Below are 19983 nucleotides of genomic sequence, written 5' to 3'. Positions count from 1 at the left end.
CGTGTCCCTCCTCCGTGCTCCTTCAAAGAGGAAAAAGAAATCCAAAACCTGCAGCAACCTCCAGCTTTTTTGTTCCCTCCAGTTAGGAGGAAGAAGTCGTGAAGCCTAATTTAGGCTGCATTACGTCTTGTATTCCAATTAACAGAATACTTCCCTCGTATGAGTTCATGCAAAGAAAACAACCGTAAAATAATTAAAATAAAAACAAACAAACCAACCAAAAAACACAAACAACCCACAAAACTTCCATCTGAAGAAAGTAAGAGCATCTGCAACTTCGCAGCTACAGGCACGATGCAAATTTAGCTTATTCTGAAGACCTCACCCGTGTGCCCGTGGGCCGGGAGAGGCGAGGAACGTGGGACAAAGCACGGGAAAGGTTTCAACCAGGAATTACACACTGGGAAGACAGACCACGACAAAGGAAGGACCAACACTTTGTTCTTAAAAGGGACACCATCGACAAGACATCTCTCCGAGCGCGGTATCTTTGAGCCAATTAAAACTAGACCTGGAAAAGGTTATCGGCACGCACACAAAAGTTCCTGCTTTCCTTTGGGGCAAGGGGAAAAAAAAAAAAAAAAAAAATATAAAAAGTGTAACTGCAAAGTTCCCCCTTCAACTGACTCGCCTCCCATCCTCGCTCTGGAAATAACTGGCATCCTTCCTCCCAGCCTTCCCAAATGAAGACCGAGATGGAAGATGTTCAAAGTGAGTCTGAACCAAAACATTTCACTGCGGAAATAAAAAAAAAAAACATTTCTCTCAAGTTTCCCCCAAAGCTTGCTCCCCCCCCCCAGCTCCAATCCTGCAGAAAAAAACCAAACCCAAACCTGCCGGGGGGGGGGGGGGGGGAGTTGCTACTGCACTTGGCGTTCCGAGAGCGTGGCGGCTCACCCTGGAAAACACCAAAGCGCCTCCGAACCCCGGCAGAGCCTCCGCAGCAGCGAGGCCGCGCGCCCCGGCCGCGGGAGAGGAGCTCATCCTTACCAGCCCAGGTCTAAACTCAGGTCACTCACAAACCGCTCGTTAAGTTTTATTTTCTCCCTCCCCCGCCCTTCGCAACCCTTCTCCTGCCTTATCCCCCCCCCCCGGTGCCGGCGCGGTTATTCGGCTTCGGCGACGCTCAGGGCAGCGCCCCGGCAGCCGGCCGGCAGCGCGTGGCCGGGGGGGGCTCTGTTTTTCAGGGGTTCTCCGCAGCACTCCAGGCTTTTTGGGGCGTCGGGGCTGCCGCTGGGCTGCTGAGGCACGCCCTGGGCGACGCCCACGGGTTTGCACTTGGCGCGTTTCTCCGGGGAGCGAGAGAAACTAAAGCTGGGGGGCAGCTCGGGCTCCGTTTCTCCCGCGGGTAACAAGCGGGTCAGCTTTTTGGCGGCGACTTCTCCCTGGTACCTGTAGGCACCGGGCGCCTCGCGGGGCCGCCTCGCCTCGGTCTGCAGCGGTAAATTGGAGGGTCGGAGCGGGTGAGTGTTCAGCTCCGGCTCTTGGGGCCGCCTGTCCGGGGTCTCTCCGGCGACGTTCCGGGAAAGAGAAAGGAAAGGGGACACGGTGCCCGGCTGCTCCGACAGCTCCCAGGCACTCTCCATCGCGGCGGCCGGAGGGAAACCCCAGTGCTTCGCCCCCCCGGCAGCCGCGTCGGTGCCGTGCTGGAGGCGCTGCAAGCCCAGCCAGCTCAACCCGCCATCGGGCGCCACCAGCTCGCCTTCCTCCTTGCTCCTGCTCCTCCTCGAGTCCTTTTTGCCGCCCTCCCGCTTCGAGCGGAGCTGGCCCGGCTGAGGGCCACTCTTGGTGAGCGGCGAGTCGGCCAGCTCGAACTCCAGGCTCTCCGTGTCAAGGGACCGACTCCTCCGGGCGATGGAGAGCGGTGCTGGCATGGAGGGGCTCAGCCCGTGGAGGCGGAGGTGGCGGGGCAGGCTGGCAACACCCCAGTTGCAGCTCTGGAAGGAGCCCGGGGAGTACCCCGGGGACATTCTCTCGTCACATTCGGCCAACGACTCTTTCCGCCCGTAGCCATCATCAAAGGCCTCGGCAATGTCCTCGCCGGCGTTCATCTCGGGATGCCGCTCGCACTCCCCTTCTCCTTCCTGCTCCACATCGACGACGTCGAAGGTGACCATGGTGGGGAGGGCAGGGAGGTTCTGGGTGAAGGAAGAGCCGGAGGCAGAGCTCCCCAGACTTTCGGAGAGGCTGGAGAAGAGGGTCCCGCTGCTGGCAAACTCCACCAGCGCCTGCGAGAAGCTCACAGCATGCTCGGGCTCGGGCTCGCTGCCCGCTTGGGGCTCGCCGGTGGGGGCCTCCGCTCCGCCACCGCGCTCGGGCTCCGGGAGCCCGTAGCCGGGGAACATCCCTGCCTTGGCTGGGGCTACGCCGCCGTGGACAGAGCCCCCGAACAACCCACAATCCGGGTCCGAGTCGAACGCCGGGTTGTTCTTCGTGAGCTGGATAAGGCAACTTCCTTGGGCTTTTTGGCTGCTGTAACAGTTTTCTGGGCACAGAGTCCCTGGAAAATCCCTCCACTCTGGATTTTCAGCTCTAGCCACCAAACCCCCACTATTCACACCCCTGTTTGGGGCGAGCGAGGCCACCTGCTCACTACCAAGGCCACTCTGATTCTTGCCAGTTGAGCTGGCTGCTCTAGTTTTACATTCAACACACTGCTTTTCCCGGGGACACTTCTCCTTGCCGGGAACATCAAGTCGCTTCAAGACCGGTTCCCTCTGCAGCTCCCAGTAGAGCAGCTCTTTCTGAATGGCCGCCAGCCGCTCTTCTTCCGTTTCCATCACCCCTCTTTTCTGATCCATCATCTGGATCAGGCTCTTCTCAGCAGGGAGACAGAAGTCCAAGAAGTAGCTGAAGATCCCCGGGCGTGAGATTTTGCTCTCAAACAGGGATTCCTCCCCGTGAGAGGGACTCATCAGCGCATCAAACTCATAAAGTGCATCACCGCTGTAACTGTCTCTGGGAAGACGGTCCTTCTTGATCTCGCTGAGCCCATCTCCAGCTTCATCTTCTGGCCCCGGCGTGGTGGAGTCGTAATAACCCTCGTCGCTGTTGGGGGCTGACTCTTGCTGGTCACTCTGTGGCGTCAGGAGGTCAACGCCGTCCATCGTGTCCCCCACGTAGGGGTGGGTTTCCGCCTCGTGCAAGGCGCGTGTCTCCAAACTGCTACTCGACACCCGGGCTCCGTAGCTCCTGTCCCCCGCCGCGTTGCCGTTCCATATCTGGTGGAGGTACTCCTCCGCCTCCTCGGGTATGGCCATCTCCTCCCCACCGCCCTGGTAGGTGACCAGGCAGGAGCCCCGTTTCGTAGCGTCCCGGCTGCGCTCCACAGAGATGGTGCTCTCGGCGATGTCAGGCTCGGCGATGTCATCTCCACACCCCGTCAGGGAATCGAAGCTCTTCAGCGACGTGACGTCTCCTAACATGATGCTTAGCAGGTCCCCGGAGTGCAGGCAGGGCGGGTCGTTGTCCACCAAGTCCGGATGAAAGGCCAGCACCAGATCGCCACGGTCGAACCCCGCGCAGTCGACAGCGTCGGCCTCCGATTTCGCATCCAGAGCGTCCCTCTTCCCCGGCACCGCCACCGCGTCGCCCTCGGAGCTGCCTCCGTCGGCCGTGAGGCAGCCGAGCTCGGCAGCCTCGCCGCCGGCGCCCGCCGCGCGCTCATCCTCCGAGCTCCCCGGGCAGGCGGCAGCGAGAGGGACCGGCCCCGGCCCCCTTCCCTCCGCGGCCCCTCGGCTCTCCGCTCCCACACCAGGAGCTTTGCTGGCCTCCTCCGACCCCCCGGTCCACTCGGGGAGCTCTGCCTTCTCACACTCAGCAACCTTGCTCTTCCGGTGACGCCGGATGCTGTTAAAAAACCCTTTCAGGCCTTTTTTGGGTCTGGGGAAGGAGGACTTCTCTCCGCTGGGCTTTTTCTCGCAGCCCTCCATACTCCCAGGTGGAGAGCCGTCTTGCTGGCCGAAATCAAGCTTGGCGCTGGTGTCTATGGGCAAGTGAGCGCTTTGGGAGCTGGGCAAAGGGCCGGGATGGGAGTCCCTGCTCCCCTCCGAAGGGCTCTCCAGCTGCGCCCCGCCGCCCTTGTCGTGCGCAGCACCGCTGAGCCCGTCGTGGGTCTTACATTTAACGAGGCCCTTCTTCGAGGCGACTTTCCCCTGCCCTTTGCTTCTGCCTCCAAAGAAACTGGGCAGCGTACAGATGCTCCTCTTCCCTCCGAAGAGTTTGAAAGCAGTTTTTTTCAGCTTGCCGGGGGGCGGCGGCTGCGGTTCCGCAGCCGCGACGGAGGCGTTGCCGGGCTCGGGCAGCCGGTCGCCGTTCTCCTCCCGCTGCCCGCAGGCCACCGGTTGCGACCTGGTGCGGGCGAGCTCCTCCGGGCAGCCCGTTTCCATGGCAGGAGGTCGGTTCGGGTGCATCTAGCTGGAAACGATGACTTTGGTAGCAGAGTCCTCTTCCGGGCGCCGCGACGGAAGCACGACAGCGGAGCTAAAGCAAAGAGAAAAGGGGAGAGAGGTGAGGAGACGGCGGCGGAGGGTGCGAAGCCACAGGCAGAGGTGTCACGAGGCGAAGAGCTCCATCCCCACCCGGAACGTGAGCTGCAAAAGCCTCCGGCGGCCGCTCAGCTCCTTAAAGCCAGGTACAAAAAACGTCGCGATGCTCGAATTTACCAGTTTGCAAGTGCAGGAAAACCACGTGCCTCCATCCAGCAGCGTCCCCGCTGCCGGGGGGCCAGGCAGGTCTGACCCCTGAACCACCTCACCCCAACCCCTGCGGCTTCCCGGCCGTTGTTTTTAAACTCACCCGTCCAGCGAGAAAGAATTGCATTAAAAACATCCACTACGAACCACCCTGATCAGATTATCTCCGCAGCAGAGAGGGAGGTTTTAAATTTGATCCTGGCTTGACGTCGCTAAAAGGGAAAACTAAAATCATAGCGTTTCTTTTGCAGAGGTGAGGTTGGAGACAGTAAATACAATAAAAATTGTAACGCGCTGCCGAGCTGTAACGCCCGAGGTCTAGCTCTTACTGGTGTGAGGCTGAAGCTTTCCGTAGTGTTTAGCCAGAGATCCCAAATCAAAAATACACCCAGATGACGGCCCCTGGCTCCTACAACCCAAGAGCAAACCTGCAATTTAAGATTTATTTTTTTCCCCTCAAGTCTGGGGAAGGTCGCAGCGTTGCTTTGCCTCTAAAATTAACGATAACCCCCTGGCAACAAACTGGGCTTTGCCAGGCCAGCCCAGGAGCTTTTCTGGAGTTCTAAATGTTTCCAAAGCCTCTCAGGAGCATCGCTGGGCTTTCCGGAGCCTCTCTGCGGGGATCTGGTTAGATGGGCCTGAAAGGAACTCACACACACGCATCTGCACACACGGGCTGCTGAAAAAGTAGCGGGCGGGTGTGTGAAATGAAAGGGGAAGCAGATTTCAAAAATTCAAGGCGAAAATTATTTCGCTCCAGCTCCGCATCAGCCCTGGCATCAACAGACACGGTTAGTTGTAGGTGCTGGAAAAATCAAGCCACTGAGGGCAAACACCGCTATCAATGAAACATGAAAACAGGGGTTTTGTCAAAAAAAAAAAAAAAAACCAAGGAGAGAACCTAACGCAATAAGAAAAGGCAGCGTTTCAGCCACACTCAGCTCCCTCGGGGCGGCCAAGGGCAGATTTCGGGGTACTGGGGGAAGCGGGTGGTCCCACGGCTGGCCCTCGGGATGGGGGCGAGGAGGGCAAGTCCAGAGGGGAGCTGGTGGCCCTGGAAAGGGGAGTGGTGGCCGTGGAAGGGGAGCTCGTGGCCCTGCAAGGGGAGCCGGTGGCCCTGGAAGGGGAGTGGTGGCGCTCGAAAGGGGAGTTGGTGGCCCTGGAAGGGGAGCTGGTGGCCCTGGAAGGGGAGTGGTGGCCCTGGAAGGGGAGCTGGTGGCCCTGGAAGGGGAGTGGTGGCCCTGGAAGGGGAGCTGGTGGCCCCGGCCTCCGCCCGGCCAGAGGGAAGGCGGCAGAGGCCTCGGCTCTTCCCCCCCCTCCCCGTCGTCGCTCGCCTTTCTCTCCGCCCGGCTCGCCAAACTCGGGCTCAGCATCCACGGAACCGCGCGGCCACCCCAGCGTCGGGGCGGGCGAAGGGAGCGGGAAGGGCCCGGCCCGGCGGCCGAAACCCCCGGGGGAGCCTCGCCCGCCCCCCCCCCCCCGCGCCCTGCCCGGCACTTACCGGCGGCGGCAGCCCCGGGGGGGGGGGGGGGGGGCCGGGCCAGCCCAGGCCGCCGGCAAGTGGCCGCCGGGGCAGCGGGTCCGCCCGGCGCGGCGAGGAGGGGCGGGGCCTGTGACGGGGAGGGGGCGGGGCCTCCGCGGCGGGGGGCCCGTGACGGAGGGGGCGTGGCCTCCGCGATCGCCGTGCCGGGAGGGGGCGTGGCCGAGACGGGGTCTCTGTGACGGAAGGGGGGGCGTGGTCTCCTCCCGACGGGGGCGCGGCCGCTGTGACGGCGAGTGGGGGGATGTGACGCAAGAACGGGGTGGGGGTGGGGGGGCGCGGGGCGGGGCCTGGGCTGCGTGACGCTGTGCGCCGCGGGTGGGGCGTGACAATGCGCGTGGCGGCCTGACGCCCGTGGGGTGTGAGTGTCTTGTTTTTTGGGGGGGGGGGGGGGGGAGTGGGGGGGGGTGTGGAGCGCTGACATCACGCCGCGGGGGGTCTGTGAGGTGTGCGGCCCCCACCCGCGTGACAGCGCGAGCGCGCGTGTGTGCCGGCGCCACGCCACGCGCACGTCGCTTTTACTGCGGGTCACACACACGCCCCCCATCCCAGCACCCCCCCTTCCTCATTTTGCGGGAACCCAGATCCCCAAACCCCCACGGTCCACGTAGGGACTTCCCCCCCACACCCCCACCCCACGTGGAAGCCCCCACGACCCCGAAATTCAAGGAAACGCCTTAAAAACCAGGGGGAAGAAGAGAGGAGCGGCCGGCCGGAGCCCTTTTAGGGCTATTCCTCCCCAGATGAGGGGGTTTCAGTCCCTGCAGAGCAATTCCCGACGCTTTTCCCCAGGCTCATGCAAAGCCCCAGCGCTCCCCCCGGGGGGATGCCCCACAGCCTAATTAATAGATGCTGATTAATAGATTTCCACAACCTTTGAAACGAACCCATAAATAACGCCAAAAGGTGCCTGGGGGGGGGGGTTGCAAAATTCAATCCTGGAACCTCCTGAAGGCCGCTTGCCTCCGCCCTGGCTGCGCTAAGGGGAGCGGGGAGGACACTAAACCATATTTTAGCCCCAAAACGTCCCCAAAGCGGGCCAGCCGAGGAGCAGCGGGGCTTATCCGTCAGCTCCTGGCTGTGGGAAGAGCCAGGGAGGCTCTTCCAGTGGCCACCAGTGAGGGCGAGCCCCGATGGCCCCGGCCCTGGTCACCAGAGCCGGAGGGATGGAGAGACCCGGGGAAGGCGGGAACGGCGGCCGGGCTGCCTCACGCCAGGCTCAGCCTGAAATCCCTTCCCCTCCCTGCTCCAAACGCCGGCTGGGCTGCCACGCTCCGCTCCATAAAGGGTATTTCACCCAACGGGTCACCATAGTTTAATAATAGTAGCAACATTTTTAATTAAAAAAAAAAAAAAAAAAAAACCAAACCAAAAAACTGAAACCTGGCCAATCACAAAAGACCCCCTCAGCTCTAACATGCCCCAGTTCTGAGGTAAAATGATGTTTAGAGAGAGCTGGAGTGGGAAAATGGGATTGGGGGGACTCTGGATAGCGACCCTATCCCCCCCGTCCTCGGGAGCACCCAAAGTGGGGAGCAGGCCCGTGGAAACCTCTCTGGGAAAGTGGGTTCAGAGGCAGCTGAGGCCACGCCGTGAGGAAAACCCACAGGCGCAAAGCCTGGTCGTGCCTCCCTCCCGCTCTGCTCCAGGAGGGGAGGAGGTAAAAGCAGCTTTTGCTCCTCTCCCTCTGCCCTCCACCCCTTTTCCCAGTCCCTTCTCCAACCGGTATCAATTAAAGGTGTAAAAACCTTCAGTAAAGAGGGTTGAAAGCCAAACCCAGCTAACTGAGATCACCGGGATGTGGAGCAGGAGCTGAAGTCTCCTCGGTTTTCTCCCCGCCCTTCCCATATTTTTTTCCCCCCGGGGGTTGCTTTATGGAGACACCTCGGAAGCAAGAATGACGTTGCGGCCACAAACCCGCGGCGGTTTCGCCCTGCGCGGACGTCGGGGCGGCTTTTCGTGGGGTGGGCCGGGCGTCACGGCTGGTGTCGGAGGTAGTTTGCCAGGACCGCCGGGATCTCCAGCTCGCCGAGGGCGGGCGGGCGGCCAGCCTGCTTCAGGAGACGTCTCATCGCCAGCCTGGACTGAGCCATCAAGGACCTGGGATGCGCTGCGTAAGGAGAGGGAGGAAAAATGAGGCGGTCGCCTTCAAGACACACAACCCCGGTGTCCTCCGAGCTGAGCGTTATCCCAGGGACATCGATAGACCAAAACAAAAAGTCTGTGCTAAGCCTGGTGACGCTGCGTATTCAGCCAGCAGCTTTGCAGCGTGCCTTTCGCCGAAGCCGGGCATCCAGAGGTGAAATCCACCACCGTCATATGGAAATTAGTGCAGTTCTTCTGGACGTAGTACAGGAGAGCCAAAGTTGAGCAGCAGAAAGGAGAAGAATGGCAAAAAGCAGGCTTTTAACCCAACATATTTATATCAAGTGGAAAAACCAGGCGAATGGAAATCCCCGCGTGCTCTAGACCAGCACTGACAGGCAAGGACCCTCAATGAAAGCAGCTTATTAAACAAGCATCTAGAAATAGTCATGAAAAGCAGATACTGCGGTGGGTCCATGAGGGAAGACACCCATATTAATGTACGTGGTAGCTGCACCGCGTCACACCCCAGACCCAAAACAAGGTAACCTGCCTCCAGCCACAGCCAGCGGTGGAAACTGGGGATACTGGGTGGATATTTATTAGAAACAAGACCTCCCATGGCACTCGCCTCCAAATCCCAGCAATCTGTTTCAGGAGTTTCCTGTGGTAGCATGTGTACCTAAGCCATCCAGATTTAAACACTGGTGGTGGACCTATTCTCCATAAACTTGTGACGTCCTTCTCCTGCTGTGGTCAGTATTGGAGACTTGGGGTTTTGGGCCTGAACACAGCAATCACTGGGGGAGAGGGAGGAATAAGAGTTCAGAGTAAAGCAGTGATAATACTCAGGAGTTTAAGACTAGAGACACCCGTGCAGTCAAGGGATGCTGCAAAGGGAGGTGAAGCTTGTAGGAAAGCCTGGGTGAGGCTAATGGGAAGCAGAGATAAAGGGAAGGGGAAACCGAAGCAACTTGCACAGAAATAAGCAAAATTACTGCTCGTTTCCAGCCCCGGGGCCACGCACACAGATTACCTCTCGCCTGCAGCAGCAGCTCCAGGCCCTCGCTGCGGGTTGTCCTCTCGTCTACCGTGACGTTGGGCAAGTACACGTTGGCTCCAAAGTCAATGAGCAGCTTGATGAACTTGCTCCTGCAGCCGTGCCTCAGGCAGGTTTCCAGCAGAGTCTTGGGCTCCTTGATCTGGGCAATCACCCTCTCCTCGGTGCAGTTATAGTCGGGGTCGGCACCGTATAGCAACAGCATCTTAAAGCACTCCAGGTGCCCGTACGCGGCGGCGAGGTAGAGGGGACCGGAACAAGCCACCGAGTTGGCAGCCCACTCGGGCAGCCTCGCTTGAACGTTGGCTTCCGCGCCGTGGTCCAGGAGCTGCTGCAGGATGTCCACGTTCCCATCCCTCGCGGCGATGAGCAGCGGCGAGCAGTTGTTGTAGATGCTGCCGCCGGGGCTGGCCCCCGCGTCCAGGAGGACCTTCACGCATTCCCGGTGCCCGTTGCTGACCGCCATGAAGAGAGGGGTTTGAGCCTTCACGTCCAGGCTGTCCACCTCGGCCCCGTGAGCCAAGAGGACCTTGACACTCCTGACGCGGCCCCACGTGGCAGCCAGGCGCAGCGGGGTGCTGGGTACCCCCCAGCCGCTCCTGCGGTTGAGGAACCTCTTGTACTTGTCTTGGGATAAGAGGTTATTTAGGGTTTCGTAATCATCCTCAGACACGGCTCGGTTCAGCTCCTCGCTTTCCCCGTTGTCGTCTTCATCTTCTCTGGGCTGGAGCATGGAGAACATTTTAGTGATATCCATTAAGCTCATTTTTTGTGGTCTGCCTCCCATGTACCTTTTTCATCATAAAAGGTAAAGCCAAAGATCTACGGGACAACAAAACCAGCACCAGCACTGGGTTAGAACCAGCTCCCTGACACCAACACCACCTTTTATTATTGTATACACAATTTAAGGAATATTCTCAAAAAAAAAAAAAAAAAAAAAAAAGACAAATAACATTGGATTATGATACTGATGATACACTTACCGCCCTACCACCACAGGTGAGGAGCTCCTCGCCAGTGAAAGGCTAAGGCAAAGACAGAGGTCATTGCTGTAGCACATACGTGGGTCACCTCCCCTTAAAATGCTGCCATCAAGAAGGGGCTGAGATAAATGAATCTGGTGTTGGAGTACAAATGCTGCATGGGGGGAGCTCACAGGCATTTAGTTTATCTTTTAAAATTACTTAATGCTGTACTGCTAGCTGCTGAGGGGGTAAAGGGTATGAGACTACTCATGAGATACTCAAACCTTGAGCTCAGGGGGGCTTCTGGGTGGCCACAGGCTCTTACAAGGACTTTGCGCCCCACTGGTGGATGAAGCCGCCCATTTTCCCAAAACCCTCAGAAATCACCCCATCCAGCTGTTCTCTGGGGGAGCCACTGAGCAAAGAGCACGTTGGGAAATAGCAGGAATCAAATCTGCTTCGTATCGGCCAAGGCTTCTGCTGGAAGCCTGACCAGCAACTGCACTTCCAAGTATTTTGGGACCCACAGAAAACTTGGAGGAATTTTAATTTAGAAGCCGGCAGCACCGCAAAGTGTTTACACCCTGCCAGCGTTTAAAGGGATTGGATTTCAAAATAGGAGATGAAGTAAATGTGAAAGAGGCTGGTTTGATTAAGGACTTGGAGCATCACCCTTCCTGAAACGACGTTGGGCAGGCGCTTGGTGCAGGATTTGGCCTCGGGGCAGCAACGGGGAGGAACGCGATGCCCCGGCCGGCACCTGAGCAGCTGGGAAATGCCGCTCGAAGGGCAGAGGAATTTCTCACCACGTCGCATCTCGGATTTCCTCGGGGAGAGGCGGCAGTGGCGGAGCTCCGTCTCCCCAGGAGGCTCCTTGGAGGAGGCGAGGAGGTGCACTGAGCAATTAGCCTCTTTCTGCAAACGAGCCCGACAGTAACGAGGCGGTCGCGGGAGGCTCGTCCCACATCCGCACACCCTGGCAAGACGGGCGAGCTCGGAGGAATCCCCCACACCAGGCTTGGTTAAATAGAGCAAGGCTGATGGCAGCGGGTGAGGGCGAAGCTCTGCTGCGCTTCCACCTGTTCCACCAACCCAAATGACTTCTATAGAAAGATGTGAGATGATAACATTACTGTTATTCATTAGACAAACTGATAACGAGCTCCGGAGCTTTGGAACCCACCCCCCCGCCCACGGCTAATGGGTTGGGGGGGTTTATTGCAGATTCGATTCAAGAAGACGACCCAGTTATATTCCCGAGGGAAATGGTCTGGAAAAGGGAAAAAAAATAAGCTGTGGCATTTCCTAAACACATAAATAAGCCTCTCCAAAGGGATATTGCTTTGACAGCGTAAGCGCTCATCTGGGGAGCTCACAGATGTTCCTCAAACCAGAGCAGCCCAAACCAGAGTTGTTACCTTTTGAGCTGAAGGAAAGCTGTCCAGGGGTCTGCAGACCCCCCAGAAAAAGAGGTTTATGACTGGCGCTAAAGGGGACAGAGAATACACTCACGCTTTTACAACTGGTTTGCCCAATGCTGCCTTGGCGTCCTTACGCTGCTGCCTTACCTTTGGGGGGGTAGGGGATGCTCACAGCCAGGGTGGTCCCACGGCGAGTTCTCCCTCAGTTTAAACAAAAAAAAAAAAACCACAAAAAAACAACACACAAAAAAAAAAAGGAGAAAGAGAGAGGATCTTGCCGTGTCGGGGATGGACGTCGGCTCCCTGCGACCGGAGCGACGCAGGCTGTCAAGCTCACAGCTGAAATGCCACCGCGGGGAGAAGGGCCAGGGCGCTGGGGCTAATTTTAGCCCCCCTCGGGGGTTTTATCTTACCACTTCCATTCTTGGAAAGTTCCCCCCTGGGTAAATATAGAGAGGGGCAGCGAGGTGGGGGGAGGCGGGGACAGGTGCTGGAGGCTGCTCGAGCCACCCCAGCAGACACAGAGAGTTTGCTTCACCATTTCCTTGCGGGAATCGTGGGGTACCAGGCGGGTTTTGTGTCCCCGTGTTCCCTGCCGCAGCACCGGCCTCTACTTTATCTTGGTTGCTGCCAATCACCCAAATAGATTCCCTCTTAACCCCTCTCCTGGCCGCCTTTTCCACTTTCAGAGCCATGAACGGTTCACAACCTCCAGAATTGTTTATTAAACACAAGAAGGCACTGAAGACGGTGCAGATTTCCCACCTGAGCTGCTCCTTACACTTCTAAAACAAACCACTTCTTCGGCTTCATAAAATGAAGCAGCACACAGCAAGGCAGAAAACTTTACAGGGGCAAACAAAAAAAAAAAAAAAAAAGCAGGGAGCAGTGTTTGGGCTGCCTTATCAAGAGCTGTCAGCTGGTAAGTGCAATCGTATTTTATCCAGTTCCCTTTAAACCTTTTCCAAACTTTTCGGTGGTGGAGCAGGAACAGTCTGACAGTTTGAGGCAGCGTTATCAGCAGTACTAGATAACGGGAGGGGAACCAAATTATGCAGCAGAAAAAGCTCCACTGCTGCAGGAAGTAAAATCAGGGGGCTCTGCGAAACGTTTCTGATGCCCTCGCCATCACCACCGCGCTCACAGTTTGTAGTCACACTGTGAGAAGCACGGAGAGCAGGAAAACGTCCAATATTGATAGATTTTTAGTCTTTTGGCTTCCTTACAGCTTCACGCTCTCCAAATTCACTCAAAAATAGATTGTTAATCCAAAAAAGGTCAATTTCCCCAAAGTCAACACTATGAATGGAATTACAGAGGAGAACTGTGGATAAACACTGGAGGAAAAGTGGGAGGTGGGGGTTTATTAGGCATCAAGAAGCTGCAACCACAATGGGGATGCTGCTGTCAGGAAAGCCAAGTCTGGATGGAAACCCCTTCAGCAAGATGGAGAAATAAAAGCAGCAATTAAGATGACAGTGTATTATAAAGGGGAAAAGGGGGATACAGACAACAAAATGAATTCACATTAGAAAATACGAGATGTCGGAGACAGTAAGGGAACCTGGAGATGAAAGGAAAATCCTTGAATGGAAAATTTAATGATAAACTGCATATTCTTTTGTTGTTGTTGCTGGTGCTGTTTAGTTGTTAACCAAGAAGAGAAATCTTAGAAACAAGACCAGCTCTTTGGTAAGGAGCAGAGATTAAACCGAATACTAATGAAGCAAAAAGTATGAAGTACTTTCTGATAAATCCACCCTCAACTGGAAGAATGCAAACTGACAAACTCATCGTGCTCCCTTAACAGCCAAAGAAACGTCTTACATAGCACCCTGCACGAATAGTTAAATCAGCAGATTCCAATAAACCCCAAAAAGGGAGCCCAAGGGGAGGCGGCTGGTGAGTCGGACCCATTTGGGGTAAGCTTCCCGACGCTCCAAACACCGGGGAAGGCGGAGTTGGGAGAAGCCTTCACCTTCTTCCTGAGCTCCAAGCGCGAGCGGGCTGCCCCGACACTGCTCCAGGGAAAGCAACGCCTTTCTCAGCTCTCCTCTACTTGGGGAAGAACGAAAGGGCAGATGGGTATTTAATGCCAGTCAAAGCAGGTTTTTTGGGGAAGGTAAATCCTGTCCAACAAAGTTGCTTCCATTAAAGAGATTATCATTATTAACGCAGCTGAAAAGAGGTAATGAGCTTTCTGATTTAACACCGCTAAGCATCGTGATTTAAAAGTTTAGCGATAAACAGTACCAAATAAATCATTTAGCTGGGATTAAGGATTTACCAAGGATCCTCAAGGTCAGAAATGCACAGTTACAGCGTGGGGCTACTTCTGACTCCTGCCTTTGGACTATCGGTCACGGCCAAACCACAGCAAAGCCTTTGCACTCGGGAGTTGCGCTCCGGGCCGATCAAAACGTCTCCAGCAAAACATTTCTGGCACTTACAGCTGCTTATTCTGCTGGGCACCTTCTCGCCACCCGGCTTGGTTCAGATATTAACCACGAGAGGGTACGAGCACCTGCGGAGCGTCACTCGCCTACACCACACACCCTCACACCAACAGTTCCCAGGTCCCCTTCTTCGGCGCGCCACAATTCAACGTACAAAAGATGTAGTTAGAAACCAAGGAGGAATCCAGCAACCGGATTGCTTCTCCTCCACCAGCTGTAATTCCTCGAGGAATTCCAGCAGCATCCAAGCCCCCCGAAGTTCAGCGGCGTTGCAGGACGGCTCCCTGCTTCCACCACCTTCCAGCAGCCCCTTTCCTTGTCGCGCCGAGGGGGCCAGCGGCTGTAAGCCGCCGCGAGGAGCTGAAAAGCAGAACCCAAAGTCAGCACGTACCCGCTCTTCGTTACGCGAGTTCTGTGCGACCACTAATCACATAAATCTGCCCGTCGGCCCCGGTGTGCTCTTCTAAATGTGCTCCAGGGCTGGCAACACTGCCGGGTTATCCCTGGGGGAACTAAGGGGGTCTCCTCTGCTTTTATTTTACAATACTAAAGTGTGCTGGGTTTCATTCCAAAGCTCTTTGGAGGAAGTAAAACTCAACAATCAGCTGAGTGATGCCACCCCCAAAAGCATCTTTACCCTGAGATCACAATATAGCCAGTAAGTGAAGGGCTTTTTTTGATTATTCAAAACAGCAGGCACTAAGAGCAGCCATGGGAGAATTCTCCAGTAGCAGGCAAGAGCGCACCAACCACCTTTCAGAAACAGAATTTCTGATCTCTGCGAATTGCCGGGTTTACCCCAAACGCCACCTCAAGCCACACACACACTGGATCACTGCGCAACAGAAATCATTGCTTCCAAAACATCACTGCTCATCCCACCTCCCAAAAAAAAAAAAAACCCAACCAAAAACAAGAGAAGGAAAGTATCAAGTTCTAAAATGCTGTGTGAAGGGACATGGGAATAGGATAATCCACAAGAATCAGGGCGGATTTCCTTAAAATGGCAAATGCACTCCCCGTAGCTTTACTCTCTCCCTGGTTTCCCCTTCGTCTGTAAAAGTTTCTGTGTTGCTTCAGACCCTCGAAGCGCCTCACCAGGGAGGGGACCGCCCTCAGCTACTGTATAAAAACTGTAAAATGTGCAGAATACTCAAATTTTGGGGAGTCAGGTCAGCCTCAGCCTGTGGTCCGTCCGTCTGCCTGGCTGCTGGTGTCGGCTTGCAAAGCGATGGGCCGAGAGCCGCGCCGCCCGATTCTGCAGATCCCTACGTGGGGTTTTTTTGCAAGAGGGCTTACAGATACATTAGTATTGATTCCCACTCACACAGGATTCCTTGCTTCTCTCCCACAGCTGAGCAGGCGCCGAGGTCTGTTCTTTGTTGAGGGGGGCAAAAAAAAAAAAAAAAAAAAAAAACAGATTCGATAAATAGTGTTCACTTTTCTTAAAACCACTGCAACAGAGCCACGGGGAACAGGGCGCTGGTCTGACTTACAGAAGGGTTATTACTTTTAAGGCTACTGGGTTTTGCATCCCCCCCCATGTGGAAGAAAATAGAAGGTAGTTTACCTTCAATATCAGGAATTTATCCATTTTACATATACGCATGAAGCCTTAACACTGACATATCTCAAAGGAATCAATCGCTGCCATCTTTAACCGCTGGGTAACTGAAGCGAAGAAAACTTGAGTACAAAGCTACATTGCTACCGAAAAAAAAAAATAAAAAAAAAATCAGGTATTATTGCTCTACTGCAACCAAGAATGCACCGATGCAGAACGAAAGCGAATCACCATTTCACGGCGTCCTTGGCGCACACGAACCCGAACCTCAACAAGAAAGCAGGTTAACTCAACTGCTTTGTCCACCTGAACTTCGAAGAGCAAAGTTGGCCTTCGACCAGTGATTTTTTTCCAGTACGTACCCTCCAATGAAGTTTACCGATCGGTATTTTTACTCAGCATAAGGTATTTCCTGAGAGCTGCTGAACACACAAGTCTGTAGCAATACTCCTACGAGGACTCTAAATGCAACCTGCCCCCTCGAAGCTAAAGTTAGCTTCAACAGGAAAGTTTTAAATCACCCTCAGCCAAGATGCTGTCAAACTGACAATAAGTCTTCCCCAAATGTAAATTACAGGTTTATCGATTCTAGTCAGTGTTAATGTTAATAATGCAATTAAATGCAAGGCAAGACTAATTTAGGCAAATGAAGGACTTCACTGACATTCGTAAGAACACTTAAAATTAGAAAGGAGGAAAAAAGACTGAAACAGCTGGGGAACGAATATACCCAAGCATCAGGAGGATTTTTTGCCTTAATACCTAGAAAAGAAATACCCGTTTTTAAGATGCACAGTGCAGTGGCAAATATGCACCAGGGGCTGGGTAACAGGATTGCTCTTGGGTCTATTCCTTGTTTTCAGCCCTACACCCCCCACTCCCCAACTGTGGATGTTTCGGGGCTGTGATATTTAGGAGGAAAGGCTGAACCATCCGGTGCTGAACTGACCCGGGGACGGTTTCTCCGTCTCTCCTGCCGACCTTCAGCACTTTCTGCTGCAGGTCACATCCCCGTCACTCAGCCCCCCACCTGCCCCAGAGAGCACCGCAAACCTCCAGACACTTATTTTAAAATGAATCACTAAAATAGCCTCCCTTGCTTTGCCAGGCACAGATTTAAACCGTTTACATGAATTTACCAATCCAAACAGCAACCTGAAGCATTTTGTGAAGCATTAAAAAACATCAAATTAACTCGTATCACCTCATTTCTCTCTGCTTTGCAGATCTGTATTTAATTGTAGGATTTGACTGTTACTGCACAGCTGTAAGTTATTAAAGCACCGATTCCCATCTTGGTTATAATCACAAAGGCACATTTCACACCTGGAATCTCCCTCTTCCTTGAGCAGTCTCCCACCTCACTTCAGTTTGTCTGCATTAAAAAAAAGAAAAAAATACAAACCAAACCAACCATGCCTTGACTCACTACTGAAGTTATGATTAAAAGGAACTGGATGAAAGAGCAGTTTTAAATGACACCAGGAGCAGATGGACAGCGGATTCTCCACTCACAGCTATCAGACACCTGGTTCCATGTAGCACCCACCAAGATCAGAGTCAAATCCTTGGAGCAGGCCAGAAGAAGGTCTAGTTGCTTCTCAAAGCTTTTTAAGTCAGCCTGGAGCCACCTGTAGACAAGGGGGTAAGACAGCTTTCCAGGAAGAAAAAAAAAAACACAACAAAAAAAACACACTGAAAAAGTATTCAGTTTTAATACACAACGAAAAATCTAATTTAAACAAAATAAGTCAGTTACAAAATGTACAGAAGATACTAACATTTCACACAACTTCATTAGTGCTGTTACTTTTTGGTGGTTTGGGTTTTTTTAAGACCCTGAGCCATGCTGCACGCAGCAGTCCCTCCAAAACCAGCGAGGTCACCTAGTTTCTATTCTGTGAAAGGGAAAGTGGAATCACACTCATTAAGATAAACTCCACTAAAGAGTCTGTAATTGATTTCGCATTTTAAAGTGTAAAGCTCTGCTTTGAGTTTAATTAACCAATAAACAGACTAGTCACTTACTTTAAAAAGGCAAGGTATTTATTTTTGTAGGGAATAAAAATAAACTGTAATACAAGTGAAACTTCAGGGAACAAATACATTTAAAGAAAAAAAGACACAGTGCTCCTCTAAACATGGTACAATTTTTTTTTTTTTTTAAGCAGTGCATTAACTAAAATGACTTACATGTATACAGCCATCGCAGCACATTCAAGAATATGGGATTTCGTCATCCACAACTTTATACAACTGTTCCTCAACAATTACACTGACAAAAATAGCGACTGACTTACAGCAAAAACATTTACAATTTTCAGCTGAGTACTACACACAATTTTCGGTACGTTCCTACAGAGATCAGTTTGGGGAGGATAGGAAAAGTACTTATGTGTGCTCAGTTACACATGACTGGGTCCAGTGCTACAAGTTAATCCAGTAGTATGCTGCTACATTAAGTACAGACTCACATACACAGATAAATGGTTTGAGACGAGATCTAGGTCAAGCATTTCAACCTACCTTCTTTCTGCATTGCTTTTGTTGTTCAGAGATGCCAAAAGGCCGCAGCGCTGTACATCACAATACCTGCCCTAACAAGTTACACCGACTGCAATTGGCACCAACCTGGCTGCTCTTAGTGCTAAAGACGCTTATGAAAACATGGACTTTTAACATCACCTGGTTCGAGACATTCCTCAGCTAGTTAATCAAGTGCTGTGTATTAATTAAAACAAAACTCTTACATTCAGAACAGATCCTTCCCCCCACTCTGCCCTGAGGCACGGGAAGTGCCTGTATGTGCAAGAGGGACAGTGTGTAAACAAGGAGTAACTGCGCTAGGGCCGTACAAAAAAAAAAAAAATGACCCCAGCACTCCATGCAGAGCAGTGGGGAAAAGAGCAAAACAGCAGGAACGTTTTAGAGTTCTGGTCACTCGTGAATATTCATTACTAAACAGTGCCAAGAAATGATCCCTTTGCGGGGGAGCAACCGCCCGGCCCGGAGGCTGCCCAAAGGCCAGCTGTGCCAGGAAGTGAACTGAAGCGGCACCTGGCGCAAGAGCTCTTTTAAAAATGCTTTTCCTGCAGGAGCTACAGCTCTGTCGGGCGCAAGGGCACTGCTAGGGCTCCCCACCTCCGAACCGACGACGGAAACGACAAACACCGGGCACTTCGACCCGGAGGTTCCCACCCGCGGCCCGACAAGGTGTAACTGGAGGCTGAGGTCCCGCGACGCCCCGCGCACCCTCAGCTCCCAGCAGCTCGCTCTCCCCAGGAGCTGAGCGGCTTGCTGGAGCAAGCTGCAGCTGGGCAGCCACCTGCACGCAAGCTGTCTCCTCCATCCCAGTCAGGGTAGCTCCGTGTACCGGTGAGCACCCGCCTACCTGGTGTAATTTTTCTCCTAAGCGCTTCAATGGAAGGCAGGAACAGAATATGCAGCTAGAAGCATGTTATGCCTACAGGCTTTAACAAGCTGCTTTTTCCCTCCCAGGGAAGAGGGGCAACTGAGGACTGCAACATCCGTGGGCAAAGCCTTCATTCCCTTCCCTTTTTTTCCCTGTAAAGCGAGCAGCACCGACTGGATTTTCTCTACCGCAGGCGACAATGGCAAAACAAAACACAATTTAAGAATCCAGCATTGTGAAGTTCACATTAAGACATTGCAACCGAGAAATAAAGCTACGCAAGTCCCTCTTCTACTTCAAAGTAGCAGCTTTAACGCAGAGTATTACAGGCACTTGCCCGCTGCAACGCTGTACCTATTCGTAGCAAGAGAGACACTCTGTACAGGCATGAAACCGTGACACCATGGAGTACCTTGGCAAAGCAAGAGGTGCTCCAGAAAAGGAAAAGTTCTACACAAACAGAGCCCGTCTGCAGCAAACAGGATCCCTCCTCCCTCCCGGTCAGAAGAATCCAAACGGAAAGCAGCAAGTTGAATTATCCACTGAACAGCTCCAAAAAACCCCACAGTACTCCTGACTTCCCAACGCACGGATGCTCCACTAGGAATAAATAAGTTATAGTAACTTTTCACCTACACAGTGCTTACTAAGGAGATTCCTACGTAACAGCTTTTAGATTTCCTTTAACACTTTTAGGGAACGTATAATCAAGTCAGACACCACTGTCAGCAGGGCGCTCCGTAAGGAGGGAGCACGAGCCTTCTGCAAGGCTCTGGGAAACCA

The 19983-nt window shown here is 53.8% G+C and overlaps 2 protein-coding genes across 2 annotated transcripts; both read right to left on the bottom strand.

Moving 5' to 3' along the window:
- Positions 1-781: 781 nt before the first annotated feature.
- On the bottom strand, positions 782-4477 carry AMER1 (APC membrane recruitment protein 1). Its single transcript, XM_042807507.1, has one exon. The coding sequence runs from the start codon at positions 4410-4412 to the stop codon at positions 1107-1109; it is 3306 nt and encodes a 1101-aa protein (XP_042663441.1). The 5' UTR covers positions 4413-4477; the 3' UTR covers positions 782-1106.
- A 2162-nt stretch (positions 4478-6639) lies between these two features.
- Positions 6640-10166, bottom strand: ASB12 (ankyrin repeat and SOCS box containing 12). Its single transcript, XM_032983448.2, has 2 exons — positions 9356-10166; positions 6640-8344 (listed from the first exon to the last, which is right to left on the bottom strand). The coding sequence occupies exons 1-2, from the start codon at positions 10164-10166 to the stop codon at positions 8211-8213; spliced, it is 945 nt and encodes a 314-aa protein (XP_032839339.1). The 3' UTR covers positions 6640-8210.
- Between the last annotated feature and the right edge of the window lie 9817 nt (positions 10167-19983).

The sequence above is a fragment of the Tyto alba genome, unplaced genomic scaffold (genome assembly GCF_018691265.1).
Source record: "Tyto alba isolate M040663 unplaced genomic scaffold, T.alba_DEE_v4.0 Super-Scaffold_5, whole genome shotgun sequence".
NCBI classification, from domain to species: domain Eukaryota; kingdom Metazoa; phylum Chordata; class Aves; order Strigiformes; family Tytonidae; genus Tyto; species Tyto alba.
Note: the sequence above shows the minus strand (reverse complement) of the source record. Positions and strands in the feature narration are given on the sequence as shown.